The sequence below is a fragment of the Chiloscyllium plagiosum genome, chromosome 1 (genome assembly GCF_004010195.1).
Source record: "Chiloscyllium plagiosum isolate BGI_BamShark_2017 chromosome 1, ASM401019v2, whole genome shotgun sequence".
In the NCBI taxonomy this organism is placed as follows: Eukaryota; Metazoa; Chordata; class Chondrichthyes; order Orectolobiformes; family Hemiscylliidae; genus Chiloscyllium; species Chiloscyllium plagiosum.
The window spans coordinates 57369849-57386047 of NC_057710.1; the positions used below are offsets into that span (position 1 = coordinate 57369849).

The 16199-nt window shown below is 39.5% G+C and overlaps 1 protein-coding gene and 1 long non-coding RNA gene across 3 annotated transcripts in view; one reads left to right on the plus strand and one right to left on the minus strand.

The window, feature by feature from the left end:
• Positions 1-2041, plus strand: part of LOC122548485 — a 6054-nt gene extending 4013 nt beyond the window's left edge. Inside the window, exons 2-3 of the long non-coding RNA XR_006311250.1 lie at positions 931-1025; positions 1977-2041. This is a non-coding gene — a long non-coding RNA (uncharacterized LOC122548485). The remainder of the gene's footprint in view (positions 1-930; positions 1026-1976) is intronic.
• The window catches only part of LOC122548471 (myosin-IIIb), a 176406-nt gene that overhangs the window by 28677 nt on the left and 131530 nt on the right, over positions 1-16199 (minus strand). For both annotated transcript variants that reach the window (XM_043687195.1, XM_043687186.1), the window contains exons 18-24: positions 14263-14382; positions 11594-11679; positions 11189-11236; positions 9454-9501; positions 6185-6276; positions 3067-3228; positions 2016-2146 (exon numbers count right to left, since the gene is read on the minus strand). In XM_043687195.1, the coding sequence (XP_043543130.1) occupies positions 2016-2146; positions 3067-3228; positions 6185-6276; positions 9454-9501; positions 11189-11236; positions 11594-11679; positions 14263-14382 (687 nt within the window). The remainder of the gene's footprint in view (positions 1-2015; positions 2147-3066; positions 3229-6184; positions 6277-9453; positions 9502-11188; positions 11237-11593; positions 11680-14262; positions 14383-16199) is intronic.

Here is a 16199-nt window from a genome sequence, read left to right on the forward strand (position 1 = left end):
GGTCATGTTGTGGCTATACAGGACATTGGTTAGGCCACTGTTGGAATATTGCATGCAATTCTGGTCTCCTTCCTATTGGAAATAGGAACATTTGGATGGGTATATGAATAGAAAGGGTTTGGAGGGATATGGGCTGAGTGCTGGCAGGTGGGAATAGATTAGGTTGGGATATCTGGTCGGCATGGACAGGTTGGACTGAAGGGTCTGTTTCCATGCTGTACATCTCTATGAAATATAATAATTTTAAGTCAGAGCTTTTAGAAAAAAATAGGTTTCTTCTTACAGATTTGAAATTTTTAAAAATTCTGATCATTTGAACAAAAAGAATACAATGAAGCGTATTTATGATAATTACTATTAATTTTCTTATACACAGTTTTGTCACTTATGTGTCCAGCAGCCCCATTTATATCCTGGATATCTTTAAATCGACCTCTTCAGACAACTCTAGAGCAGGGGAGACTCAAACCCAGGCCTCCTACCCAGAGGCAGGAGTGCTACCATTGCACCACAAGAGCCCTCCATCTTTATCATATAGTGTTGATTACATATTAAAATGTGTAAAGTGTCTTTTCTTTAGGTCTGAAATCATGCAAATTAAAATTTGCTGAGACATGGAAAAACTCAAGTTAACAATGCAACGCCTCTCCGAGCGGATCATCCTCCCCAAACCGGTATTGCCAACATTATCGCCCCTTTGCTTCCTGTCAAGAAGAATATACTCAAAAGAAACAAAGATAACTTGAATAGGCATCTTACAAACCACATACTGCCCTTTTTAAATATATGTTCCTCCCATTCTCTATCTCCTTTCCTAGCCCTTCCCAATAACTTGTCACTACACCTGCTGCTCCAAATAATTGATCAGGTCACCTCATTACTCCCAAAATCTTTGCTCTTTTGCTGATGCAGCATGCATTATTGTTCCAGGCAGCAACTAAGCTATAAAGCTCAAAACTTAGACATGATCAAATCAGCAGTGATAGAGACCAAAGGCTAGAGACCCGGCACTTTTAAAAAGTAAGGTAAGCCCTATTTAAATTTATCATTTTTCAATATAAATATTAAGAGTTACCCACATCATGCTGTTCACGTTTGATCTAGAAAGTGAGGAAAGGATTCAATCTTAATTGAGAGCATTACAAATCTAAGGATTTATACAGTGGTTATGTTTTAAACTCTTGCTTTAATCCAAGGTAAAATGGAGCATGGTACTACTTGGAAATAAGCCAATGTGGCCTAATTACCATGAGGACCTGCTTAAGTTCTGTTGCTGCATGTCAGGTTTAACACTTAAACACAAAAGAGATAGTGTCTCATTACTGTGGATCAAGTGTCAAAGGTACCCAGGTCACAGAGTGAGAGAAAGCAAGAGACAGCGAGTGAACGAGAGCAAACACCCGAGAGAAAGAATTAATGTGTCTGAACAAGACAAGAGCAGCAGCTGTTGCAGACAGTTGGGGAAAGAGTGGATTTCTGTTAGCCATCAGGCAGAATGCAGGTAGGAACAAGCTTTCTGGTTGAAGAAATGGGACCAGTAAAAATTTAAGGAGACTGGAAGATGTGTCTTGGTGTGGCTGGGAGAAAGGAATCATCGGAACAAGCAGTGCTCCTGGAAATTGGAATTTCAAAAAGACGGAAGGGAACTTTTGATAGACATCACACGTCATGGCTGAAAGTGGGACGAAGCAAGCCCATTGGAAGCAGATCTTGTAAAGTCTGCAATTTGTCGAAGAGTCTGATATACAATATAAAATGCAGCTTTTGAATTTCAGGTCACTTCAGAACATAAAGAGGAAATACCCTTTCTGCAGTTTTTTTAATGTATAATTGCTGTTGCTTTTAGTATGCTTGCGAATAATAAAAGTTTCAAATGTGAAATTGTGTCACCTGATGCACAGAGTCTGAAAATCAAATCTCTTTAAAAAGTTCTCAATCTCTTTGTGGATTGTAACAGAAAATAATGTGCAATTTAGTTTCAGAAATAGAAAAATGGTTCAGAAAGCAAGTCATACCTCCACCAACTTACTCCGGGGTCTGGGAACAGGAGGCTGGACAGCATTTCGAAATTTATCCACAGCTACAGAACGAGGTCGTGGGAGAGGCTTCTTCTTCCTTGGGAGTGGAATTGGAGGAGTTGTTGTTCCTATATGGTAAAGACTTTGCTTAACAAAGCATCATTCTCCATGCAACATCACTTATTTTTGAGTTTATACAGTCTACTTAACAACCCAAACCATTCAGAGACTTCATTTCAATAATATTCTTGGACTGCTATAAGATGATGTTTATTATGTTGGTATATTATACATTTACTAGGTGTAACCAGTGGAACACTCGCCTAAACTGTACACTGCTTTGTGTTTTGGAGGGAACTGGTCAGGAAGTTGGAATGAGATAGAGAAGGGAGTGGTGGGGAAATTCACTTTAGTTTTTGTTCCAGATTTCCAACATTCGGAGTTCTTTGTTTTACTAAAATTTCAAGATTTCTCCACACGTAGGCAGGTGGAGAGACAATAAACAAATTCTTCTCAACCCTGACCTCCAAACAGCAAAGATCATGAGTATAATTGGGAGGAGTCAGGTCAGTACAGGAGGAAAATAGTTGTTCACTCTACTGTGCTGCTGAAATTGTAGCAGGGCATCCTGAGGGTTATAGTATGTATAGAAACATAACATGGACAACTCCAGGATTAAAGTAAACCGTTGTTCGCTCACTTCTCCCTTGCAGATGAGTTCTGTCTAACAATGTGAAAATAACTGATCTGGGATTGATTACTTTTGCAGATTTACACCTTGCAGTATCCCAAACAAGGGACACTAACTAAGTGGTGCCTCTTCCAGGCTGGCACGTGAAGGACAGGTGTGAAAGGCAGATAGCTCCATTTCCTGATTCAAATTTAAACCTCTTCCTGACCCACATGTTGCATGAATTTCCAACACCGGCTTCAAGGTCTGCAATTTTTAGGGAATAGTCTTTGGAATGGTCAAAATTTGATGGATTGATCAACATTGGGATTTTGCCAGAATGTTAGCAAAAATGGTTACAGCCTAAACCACACCTACTTTCATTCTTCCATTCCATTTCCTGTTTCTTTCTCTCCATTTCTTGTTCCAATTCCATTTGCCGTCTTTCTTCAATCTGTCTTTCCAATTCCAACTGACGCTGGTTTTGTAGCTCAGCCAATAAAATTTTATATTTGCTTTGACAGTGAAACCTTTTGTAGCCTGAAGAACAAAGAAATTAATTCCATGGACCAATTCACTTTGACAAAGTATTTGTTTTGGCAAATAAGTATATTTACTTTTCAGAAATGTAACAAGCAACAAGTACAAATGGAAAACAAGAATGTCTTTGTGATTTCAGCACAATAATGCAGTCTGCTGGGTCTTGCCACTCTGTCCCCTTGCTCGACTACATGAGATGCATTTTCACAAAGATAAAACAACACTCCAGAAGAGAATGAAGATGTGAAATTGCAAGTGCTCTTCGCATTGTATATAGGAAAAATCTTTTACATGGGATTAGATGGCTCAACCAAGATATTTCAATATTTATGCCCCAATGTAGGCTGTCAACACACTTGGTATAGCCCAGAGACTACAGGGATTCAGCCTCAATCTCACAGCCATTATTTTCAAGAAATTTTAAAACAACTGGTTGCTATGAACAGAGTCCTGGAGGCTGCATAGTTCATTGAATATGAATTACAGTTCATGTTACTGTATTTGTAGGCAACATTCCTGTGGAGGCACCGCTGGGTGACATGCAATGTTTACATTGCAGCCTCACATCAAACCTGTGGCTTATATCACCCTGCCTGTTCATTTCCCACCGGCACAGAGCCGGAGAGTGAGCACACCTCCAGCTGAGACAGAAATGTTCAAGAATGTGGGAGCCAGCTCGAGAGGCAGAGACTCCAATAAAAAAGGGAGCACTGCTTCCAGCTGCCCTGACTGAAGCTCTGTATTGTTCATGCCATAGGGATAACTTACAGAACAAACAACGCATGAACGGAATGAAGTCAGAGGTGGCTCTGCTGCCCCTTTGTGTCTTGTTTCTTCTATTTCACATTGACAGTAGTGGAATAAATACACTCCTCACCCTCATTAAAATAAAAATTAGTATTCAAAGTTTAGGAGAAGATTTGTAGCTCGGGTGCTCGTTGTTGTGGTTCTGTTTGCCGAGCTGGGAATTTGTGTTGCAGACCCCTGTCTAGGTGACATCCTCAGTGCTTCGGAGCCTCCTGAGAAGCGCTTCTGTGATGTTTCCTCCGACATTTATAGTGATTTGTATCTGCCGCTTCCGGTTGTCAGTTCCAGCTGTCCGCTGCAGTGGTCGGTATATTGGGTCCAGGTCGATGTGCTTATTGATTGAATCTGTGGATGAGTGCCATGCCTCTAGGAATTCCCTGGCTGTTCTCTGTTTGGCTTGTCCTATAATAGTAGTGTTGTCCCAGTCGAATTCATGTTGCTTGTCATCTGCGTGTGTGGCTAAGGATAGCTGGTCGGTACTTTTGAAATACATGTCATTCTCTTGTGAGAGACCAAGTTCAACTTGAGTGTAAGTTCATTTTGCTGCTACTGAAACATTCTGTATACAACTAGCCAACCTGAACCCCACACCACATTCTGAACACATCAGTTAGCTCCTGGCAACAGCAGACCCTTTCATCCGGCTGGAAGTAGCTAATCTCCTGATGTCAGCAAGTCTTTCTAGGCATTGTCTTATACAACAGTTCCCACGGCATTAACTGCTACTCTTCTGTGCTACTGGCTACTAATAGATAGGATGTGCTGTCCTGTAACCCTGGTGAGCTGCTGCAGTGCATCCGGCTGTGCTGTGTAATATCACAGGCTGAACTCCTTTAATAGACATGCTCCCGATATTACCCCTGTATAATTGCATGTTACCTGAGGGTATAAAGGTATCAGACTTCAGCTTAACTGAGGCTACTTGAAGCATGACATGCAGATAAAAGCGTGCTACTCCTCGTAACCAAATAATTTAATATTAGCCTAGATACTGAAATGCTTGTATAAAATGTCTGTATCTGGAGCTTTAAGTAATACCTATTGAATCTTCCAGACTCCATTAATCCTGTCTAATTTGGGTGTTAGAGGAATAACATAAACATTGCCGTTTTGGGTACCAATGCCCTAGAGGAGAAAACCCACACTGCAGGGCAGTTCACTGATAACCAAAGTGGTGGACAAAAGTGTCCTGGTGATGTAGAAGGTGGACATTCAAATCCAATGAAATATGCTAAGTCCTGGACTGCATTCAGCATTTAGTGTTGCAATGGCTACACTTAAGTGGAGAAGGTTAAGGACGGTCTTCTAACTTAAGCCTTGTTGATGGTGGGGAGGAATTGAACACTCATTGAAAAGTAACATGCAAGCATATGAACTAGAAACAAAAGTAGGCCTGCCTCTGCCTTTCATCAAGATCATGGCAGATCTGCTTGCTTTCTGAATTCCAAATAGCTACGTCTAACTCTTGAACCTTGATGTCAGTTTTGCTGACCAGGTAAACCTCTGGCTAACAAACAATCAAGATCTTGCTGGTCACAGTTGCTGAATGACCCCATTAAAAGGTTGGGTTTGGAGGGATATCGTTTGGTATTTACGGTGCACGGATGTTAACAGTTATTTGGATGTTATTCTAGGTCCTCCAGGAGGCTTCTGTAAACTGATTCACTCATGAAAGAAAGGCAAGTGGAGCTCTGCAGAAATCAAACTGTGCTTATGCTAAGTAAAAGTCACATTACACTGGACTGTGACACTTACTTTATGCAAACTGCATTAGTGGATGTCTTCAGGTGCAACCATTTATAAAGTCAGAAAGGAAATTGTACTGAGTGCTTGTGGGAAAAGGATTAGTGCACAATGTCCTGTCATTACTTGGAAGTCAGGCTGAAGATTTTGACCCCTATCAATGCGTATTGTTAAAATAAATTGGTCGGAGTTATTTTGAGAGGTCAGTTTGAATGACATGGGACTGGAATTAAATTTAAATCTTCAAGGATTGTGCCTAATACAATCAATCAAAAAATTGCTATTTATCAATTCTTGTTTTTATTACAAAGATAAAATATTAAGTCTTTCATATTTCAATAAAACAATAATTTCCCACCAAGTAGAACAGCATTCTTCAAAATCAAAGTGATCAGTTCTTGCTTACTTTTCTGGATAATTATTGCCGCCTTTTCAAGTTTTTCTATGCACTTTGCCAACTCATCCTGATGCCAGTATTTAAAGAATAAACGGGATTTTCTGCAAAAGGACAAAACATAATCAAGAACTTAGCATTACCAGTATTCCTGGTTCACCGGTAAGGCAGCTTTGGACTGACTGATTTGTTAAATTTAGGTGAATTGTAATAATGATTATTTTGTTACAACATGACCGCATTAGCATGAACAAAAGTACGGAATCTGAACGCTCTATATTTTGGAAATCACAGATTACCTTCAGGTAAATATGCAATATTTTATGTTTGATATAATCTGTTACTATTGTAGTGTAGTTTAAAATGACTCAGTGTTCAGATTTCACTGATTAACCAAGGATATATTTTTACTAGTTACATTGTGATGGCTGTGCATTAATGGTCTAAAAACAGTATAAATAGAACTATAATTTCTTGCTTAATGCACATAGACTTCTTTATTAGCCCCAGAAAGAGACATACCAAAGTTCCTAGTGAAGCTATATGAATGATCAACACTTACAGCTAGAGGAATGTTCATCTTACACAGTGATTCAACCACCTTTCCTCACCAGGTCAACCCTCAACAAAACAAGATGCCAAAGGAAATAATCACAGCCCTACACGTAAAATCTTCAAAATGCATCTTCAGATTATTTTGATTTAAACATTTTTATGATCAGGACATGTCAGCAAATGGTCAATCACACAGGGGCATAATTTTAAAGTGAAAGATAGCAAGTTTTAGGGGTCTTGAGGAAAGCTTTTTCACCCAGAGGGTGGTAGGGGTCTGGAGTGCACTGCCTGGGGGTGGGTACCAGAGATGGGTAACTTCACAACCTTTAAAATGTATTTGGATGAGCACTTGAAGTATTATAACATTCAAGACTATGGGCCCCTGTGCAGGAAAGTGGGACTGGTGTAGATTGAGTAGCTTTGGCAGTACAGACTCAATGGACCCGAAGCACTACTTCTGTACTGTATGACTATGATCATACCTGGGTTTATCTGGCATTATCCATATAAATGTCAGGGAACCACAGATACTAACTGAACTTTGCTGCTTCTGATGTTGTTGTGTTGGCATCAAAGTGGCTCAGTGGTTGGCACTGCTGCCAGTGACCCAGGCTGTGTGTGGAGTTTGCACATTCTCCCTGTTCTCTTCTGTATAGGTTTCCGCTGGTGCTCTGGTTTCCTCCCACACACCAAAAGGTGGGCAGGTTAGGTGGATTAGCCATGGTAAATTGCCCATATAGTGTCCAGGGATGTGTAGACTGTGGTAAATGTAGCGTTACAATATTAGGTAGAGGCATGGTTGGGATGCTCTTCAGAGGGTCAGTGCAGACTTGATGGGCCGAACTGCCTCTTTCTGCATTGTTGAGATTCTGTGATTCTAGGCGAACAGATTATGCAAACTGAAAGAACAGCTTCACCCAATGGTCTGAGCTACACTGAACAGAATATTCCTAGGTTTGACTCCACAGTGTGTGAGGAATTATTTGATCTGAAAATGCCTTCTGTAGTCAGGCCCCATATTAGGTTTTGCCATATTGATTACTAGCTGGACACAGACAGAGAAAGGGACAAGATCAATATTGAGACAAGCTATGATGTACCCTGTTGAAAGCTAATAGGCAAAAGTACCAAAAGACCATCATTGTCACAAAATAAGTATTCAATGACTTTACAGGTAGCGGTGAAGGGAATTTGAATTTTATTGCACAGAATGCATCATTCAGCCTGGTTTTCACAGATCAATTGCTCAGAGTTAGCTGTTTCACCATGTGTTTTTATGCATTATGGACTGTGCTTCCAGCATGGTTCAGGTCAATATTGCAAGTCCCAATAATCCCTCTATGTTAAAATAAATAATGCTAAAATATGGCTTTGTTCTTTGGATGGGACAGTTAAATTTACATACTCTGGTTGTCAACTCACCAACCAGAAGTTGCGGTACAGGTTATTTTAACCCTCAAATATAGGTACGTTTTGTTCAGGTAAGAAATCACTTCTTATATCATTAGTGTATTTAAAGCTGAGATCAATCAATATTTGGAGCCCAAGAGAATCAGGGGAAATTGGGGCTGTCCAGATAGTTGCATTGAGGATAAGTGATGATTTTATTAAATGGTGGGGCAGGATTGTCGAGCTGTAAGGCTTCCTCCTGCTCCTAACTCATCATGTCTTAAAATGCTTAATGATTAATCCATTTGCAGCAAGTAAGCTAACCATTCAAACACTAACAGGCTGCCTCATCTTAAGAATGATTCTATTTTTAACCAGAGTCGCTGGAAACCTGGCATATGAAAGGAGATGAAAAGTGCTAGATCTTTTAGATACGTAGTAGGGCGGCATGGTGGCTCACTGGTTAACACTGCTGCCTCACAGCGCTAGGGATCCTGTTCGATTCCACCATGCTCTCGGTGTCTGTGTGCGTTTCCTCTAGGTGCTCCGGTTTCCTCCCACAGCCCAAAAATATGCAGGTGAAGTGGATTGACCATGCTAAATTGCCAATAGTGTTCAGGGATGTATAGGTTAGCCATGGGAAATGTAGGGTTACAGGGAAAGGGTATGGGGAATGAGTCTGGGTGGGATGCTCTTCACAGGATTGGTGTGGAATTGTTGAGCCGAATGGCCCATTTCTTTTTACAGCACTGCTTCTGGGCCAGGAGGAGCTGGACTAATTCCCTTCTGACTCTTAAAAAGCTCCCAGTACACTGCTGACTCATCCACCACCATCTCTCTCCAGCCTCCTGAGACCTTCAGCCTAGTCTAGCTTCTATTTCAGGATTGGCCACCTGACTTGTCAATCAGGCTGGCTACGCAGACAGAAGAGTGTATGGGAATTTTATTTATTAAAAAAAAAGATACCTTGCAGTTTTTAACTGAAGGATATTCCGAAAACTGATTTGAATTAAAAACTGAGAAGGAAAAAGAATGACAATGTTTCTATAGAGTAAAAGATGCTGCAATCTATGATACAGCTGTGGAGAAAGCACGTGCTACTACTGAGATTGAACATTTCATCAGGGTAGATGTGGGTCCCCACTCAATTTCACATTCTTTCCCTTTCCAATGATAAGCAATCTGTTGTGTTCAAACTGTTGAGAATCAGCAATTACCTCCAATCCATACTTCCAGTTAAGTCTGAATTAATGAGCTGAGAATGAAATCTTTACAAATATCAGGCTTATTCACCCTTTTTCCTCAACAATGCCACCTTTAGATTCATTCAAACTTACCCAGACTTCCAGTCCTTCAGGCCTGTGGTTTGAAGAATAGCTAAGCAACTATGAAAAGACAAGAAAAATGAATCACGATAACAAACTTAGGTTTGCATTATAACATCTCAAAAGAAATGGTTTGTAGTATTTCATTTTGAAATCACTGTTACTGTAAATAAACACAGCTCTCCTGTGTTATACAAGCTCCAGCAAACAATAGGAGTCCTTAATTCTGTCTTGAGGAGGTATAAATGCAGCAGAATGCTCAGCCCTCAAACTAAGGCCACATTCATTTGTTCAGACAGATCTTAAACATTGCACTTGAAGGATAACTTCTTCAAACACTGCAGCTCTCCCTCAACTTTGCATTGTAAATACTGTGATCACTTCCTATTGCCAAGTTTGCGTGTTAACCTAGTGTGTTACCAACTGAGCATAGTTGGCACTTGACAGTAACGTGAAATGTTAGAGTGTATCACTTGGGATTTTCAAATTTTTCTTATTAATCTTTGTACAGAGATGACAAAAAAATTACTTCCAGCTTGGTCAGAGTTTGGAGATGGATGGGCGAGAGAGAGAGAGAGAGAGAGAGACTAAATCCTCAGTGTCTGGTTCTTTGTTCAAGTAACCTGTCTTTTATGGGCAAGGCTTCACAGCAAATCCTGTGAGTCTGTTTAATGGCCTAGTCAAACAGGACATGCGTATTTTCTAGGAGGGATCACTGGATAGCCACGTACAGTCAGGCTGATTCTCCTCCTCCTCCTCCTCCTTTCCTTTCTAAGCCAATTTCAATGTCTTTATTGTCACCTATCTCTCTAAACTGATCTCATATTGGCAACTGAATCTATACTCTCAGTTTGCTAATGATCCAGCTTGGAGACTGTCCTGCTTTCTGTCAGTGCCATTGCTTTGTTGTCAATATGTAGGGCTGCATGTTCACAATCTAACTTGACTGAACCTGCTTCTGACACAGTTTGCAGATGAGGCTGAAGGCAGATCTTCAAAATTAAAAAAAAACAATTGCCTCTTCTGAACAAGCAGAATGCTTATAAAACTTGCTCGTACGTACTTTCACCATTTAAGCCCATGGGTAGTTCCCATGGTGTCTCACTATTCCATTACAGTTTTGGCAGAAGTTTCACTTAAATGGGGAGGTAAGGTTTACACCAAACATTTGCTACAGTATCAACTGTGCAATGGGAACACCCCCATGAAAACTCACTCCCTTGGTTCTGTTTAAGATGTATTTCTACAGATTCCATTTAGCTGTCATAAATTACATTCCGGCTCATACAGGTGAAAATTGAAGCAGCAACAAGGAAAGCTACATCTTGCACAGGACTAAAGCTTGCAGAATACAGCTGCTTCAGAATCACTTCTACTGCATGAGCTCACTTTTTTTTGTCTTCAGCCACAGTCTGAGAGAGAGATCTGGAAATCAAGAGTGACAATATCACTACATTCTCAGGCAGTGATAGAGAATGGATTAAGATATTAACTTCTTTCATATTATTGTTTATCATCTTCATTAGTAATATATTGATTACTCATCCAAATCTGAAGTAAACTCTCACTTACTTTTCAGTGAATCTTTTAAATCTTATTTAAGTTATGAATCTTAAAGTGAACTTAGCCTGCACAACTACCTTTAAAAACTTAACTTTTTAACAAAAATGATTTCATAACTAAATGATCAAAGCAGTTTTCAGTTTAAAATGTTACAGTCTCAAAAGAGATTTCAATTGCATTTTACCTTTCTTTAGTAAGTGATATATTGGGTGTAATAAGCAGTATCCCATATCTGCAAGAAGAAAATTACAAATTAAGACTATGCCTTTCACTACATTATATATAAAGTTTTTGGACACCTCGTTTTGATGCTTGATTTCAATGTGGTTTTCAAATTAAAAATCTTGCTTTTTAAGTCAAACTGTAAGATTCTATTCATTACAACTTCAGACATTTACAAAAATGCTGTACCTCCTCCCCTCCACCACCAGCTGCTTCAGCCTTACTCTCGGTTTCTCGAAATCTTTCCACTATTACACTGTCTTGCAAAGCCTTCCCATTACCATGCTTTTGGACATGCTTTTCTATTTACATTTTTCTCTCATCTTGCTCTCGGGATATTTACCACATTAAGTGAAAGATGTTGTACCTTTCTGCAAATTCCTTAAAGAATGGTCTCCACGAATATCCATCTTTACGAATTCGGATGGTTTCCAATAATCCATTATATCGTAGCTAAAATGAAGTGAAACCAATGTAGATGAGACAAAAAGTAATTACAATGAAGATTCATGATATGTAACTACAATTATTTGGAAGCTTGAGCTTCAAGCTTGCTTTGTATTTCTATATTATATGTGTTAAGGAGGGGAGATGTGGTTTTAGTTCTATGTTAGATTTGTTCTGAATGCTGTCATGGTATTTGAAGATTCCCAAAATATGCGTTACAAATGAGGGTTTCTAGCATTGGAGTGGAGCTTTAGGTGAACAATTCAGTGCATCAGAAACAAGGATAGAAAAAGAACTACTGTGGCTTGGCAACCGGGTGCCCTCCCAGGAGTTAGAAAATAGATGGGTCAGGCTATTAGTGCCTGGTCAGTAAAAGCAAAAAAAGCCTGTTAATTTAGCTTTTTTTTTTAAGAAATGAAAAGTCTTGAGTGGCTTCAAAGAAAACTCCTGAAGCAAAGAACTGCTGAAAGTGGAGGATATGAAGAGAAAAAAAAATTACAAAACAAAAAACAAAATCGACAAGTTTGCTCTTAAACCATTTCAAAATAAGTGAGAAGAAATCTCCAGAGCACAATTACAGTCATGCAAACAGAACAAGAAATTTTAAATGAAGACAGGCTGACTCTTCACTAAGGTTTGAGATCCTGTAAGATTGAAGCTGGGGCTAAAAGGGGGAAGTCTTTATTTCTAACTTTTGTATTAAGATTACTTCAAATAGTTCTTTTACAGTACAAAATAGTTCCTTTAATTTTCCTTATGTAATAAATTTTGATATTCTTTTGTTAAAAGTGCATTGACAGTATCTAATAAATATGTTGTGATTGACCACCAAAGTCGATAAATAACAAAAATGAAACTTACGATCTAGCAAATCACTAGGATCTGACTTGTCCAGTACTACCAGCAATTGGGATTATAACACAACCACCAACGCTAAAATATTACATAAAATCAAACTGCTTTTTCATTTACCATGCACGAAAAATATACTAAAAAGGATAGAGAAATTAAGATAGAAGTGTTTATGACAGGTATTAGATAGAAAATACAATCAAGAACCAAACTGAATATAGAAAGTTCAAAAGGTGGATAAAAAAGAATGCAAGCAAAGAGGAATTACGAAAAAAGAGATAGCAACTAGTAAAAGGTTGGTAAAAGGAAAAGCCCAGACTAGGCATCAAAAAGGGGAATACCACATGGAACCAAAGGGTATGGCTTAAATTACTTAATACTTTGCATCTGTTTTCAGGAAGCAGATGCTACCCAGCTCATGGTGACAAAGGGAAACAGAGTCTCCACAAAGATTCAAAATTGATAAAGAAATCATCTTTTAAAAGCGATCAGTATTTAAGTTTGATAAGGCATTGGGTCTGGATGAGATGCATCCAAGGATATTGAAGGACATGAATGGGAATTGTGAAGACATTGACTATAATTATTATTTTCCTTAGACTCAGGGATGGGGCCAGAAGAATGGAGAATTGCAATGTCCTTCTCTGAAAAAAGCATGTAAGTGGTGTAGCTATTACTGACCAGTCAGTTTAACTTCAGCAATGGGGAAACTTGTAGAAACAGTAATGGGAGATAGCACCAATTTGTTCAAATGATTAGTGCTAATAAAAGGACAGCCAACACAGATTTCTGAAGAGAAATTGTATCCAACTAACTTGGAGTTGATTGAAGAGGTAACACAGAAAATTGATTAGGGTGATGCTGTTGATAGAGTAGATGGACTAAAGACACTGGACATAATATCACACCACAGATCTGAGAGCAAATTTAGAGCTCATGAAATAAAGGGCCAGTAGCAACATCGATACAAAATTGACTAAATAATAAAAATCAAAGAATAAAGATAAATGGGTATTTGTTTGGACTGGAGGAAGATGCATCATGCAATTCCCCAAGGAAGTGTTCCTCATATATCAATGATTTAGATTGTGATGTGCAGGGGGACAATTTCAAAGTTTGCACCTGATACAAAACTGGTAAGTACTGTAAACCACGAGCAGGACAATGTAAAACTTCAAACAGACATTGGGAAGTTAGTGGAGTGAGTGTATTTGTGTCAGTTGAAGTTCAATGCAGAGAAGTGAAGTGGAGGCAATGCATTTTGATAGAAAGAACATGGAGCGAGTAATAAGTAAAGGTGTTACTCAAAATGGTGCATATGAGCAGGGAGACATCAAAGCTTATGTCTTAAAGGTGACAGAATAGGTGGATTGTGCAGTTAATAAAGCATATGACTCCAGACCCACAGCAACATAGTTGCCTGTTAACTACCCTCTGGGCAGTTAGCGGTGAGCAATAATTGCTGGCTTGGCCAGTGATGCCCATATACAATGCAAGAATAGAAAAAAATGTTATCACCCTAAATATATAGCTCAAACCCTCCAACCCCGGCAACATCCTTGTAAATCTATAGCAAAATCCTAACTTTCTGAAGATTTGTAGTGATTTGTGGTACTAGGATCAGTATGGAACAAGTGATGCACGTATGATCGATCATGGATACACATCACCAGCTCAAGAAATAAACTGACCTTGATCTATAATTTATTGCCATAAACTAAAGGCTGCAAGACTCACCTGATCCATGAAAAGTTTACTGTCCAGATGATCAGGCAACTTATTGATGTTTGGCTTGACACAACGAATGAAATGTGGGTTTGCTGCAAACATTTTCTCCATCAGCACTGCTAAAGAATGCTTGAAAACATAAGCAATAGAATAATATGCAGGCCAGTTTTGCAACTCAAACAAGATGTTGGGTTTCAACATCACATTTGGTTTTTTACACAAAAATATTTGTAATAGTTTTTGTCAATACAGACTCGATGGACCAGAGGACCATTGTATATTACCATCAAGTAAAGGAGTTGGGTCATCAGGTTGAGGCTGTACAGGACATTGGTTAGGCTACTTTTGGACTATTGCATTCATTTCTGGTCTCTGCTGTAGTTGTGAAAATCAAAGGGATTCAGAAAAGATTTACAAGGATGTTGCCGGGGTTGGAGGGTTTGAGCTATAGGGAGATGCTGAATAGGCTGGGGCGGATTTCCCTGGAGCGGAGATGGAGAGGTGACCTTATGGAAGTTTATAAAATCACGAGGGGCATGAAGTTATAAATCGCACAACACCAGGTTATAGTCCAACAGCTGTTGTGCGATTGTTGTCGTGTTATGTGACAGTCCAATTCCAGCACTCCAAATCATGAGGGACATGGATAGGGTAATTAGCCAAAGTCTTTTCCCCAGGGGAGAGAAGACCAAAACTAGAGGGCATAGACTTAAGAGGAGGGAGAAAGATTTAAAGGGACCCGAGGGGCAACTTTTCCATGCAGAAGGTGGTGAGTGTATGGAATGAGCTGTCAGAGGAAGTGGTGGGAGCTGGTAAAAATACATTTAAAATGCATCTGGATAGGTAGATGAATAGTAAGGGTTTAGAGGGATGTAAAATGGGACTAGATTATTGTAGTTCATCTGGTCAGCATGGACAAATTGGACTGAAGGATCTGTTTCTGTGCTGTACAGCTCTATGACTCTATTGCCTCTTTTGTACTGTATGATTCTATGATATATCTAAATGTTGATACAGAGTGCACTGGAGAAGCAACATATTCAACTTCTTTTTAAAAATAAGTACTTTTACTGAGCATGTGCTGCAAGGTGAAATTTTCCAGTTAACAGAACTGGAACCTGATTTAAAATCCAAAACATTTTGAGACATAAATTCTTTAAGCCATATACTTTCCCTTTATTGGGCAGCACTTGGGGGCAGTGCCAGGGATGGCGCAGATGTGGGGTGTACTCTAGGTGAGGGACTTAGTTTCTGCCCTGGGAGTGGCTGGGCGGCGATGCTGCTGATTGGCTCCTATGGAACATAAAGAAAGGCTCGATAGGTTGCGACCTTTTTCACTGGAATGTGGGAAGTTGAGAGGTGATCTTACAGCAGTTTATAAAATCAGGAGGGGCATCGATAGAGTTAATGGTAGGTGTCTTTTCCCTAGAATGGGGAATTTCAAGTCTCGGTGGCATATGTTTTAAGGTGAAGGGAGAGAGATTTAATTACACACAGGGTGTAAACTTGTGGAATGAACTTCCTGTGGAAATGGTGGATGTGGGTACAATTACAATGTTTAAAGCCCCTTAGATAAGTACATGAATAGGAAAGGATTGGTGGGATATGGGCCAAGCACAGACAAGTGGGATTAGTTTTGTTTGGGATTGTGTTTGGCATGGACTGGTTAGACCGAAGTGTTTGTATCTGTTCTGTATGACTCTAAGACTCTAATTGTACTACCATCTTGCTCATTTTTTTCCTGCCTTCAAAGTGTTATGAGATCTGGCCCAATGCTGTCTTACATGGAAATAGTTGACCATTTTAAAGTTGGCCTGTTGATCTGTTTGTGAGCCAAATGAACCATCATTGGATTCACCAGGATCACAAGTGGCCTGGAGGCCTGACTCAGTTACAATAATAGCAGTAGAGCGGAGGGTCAGGGGACTCCAATTGAAAGCAACGGT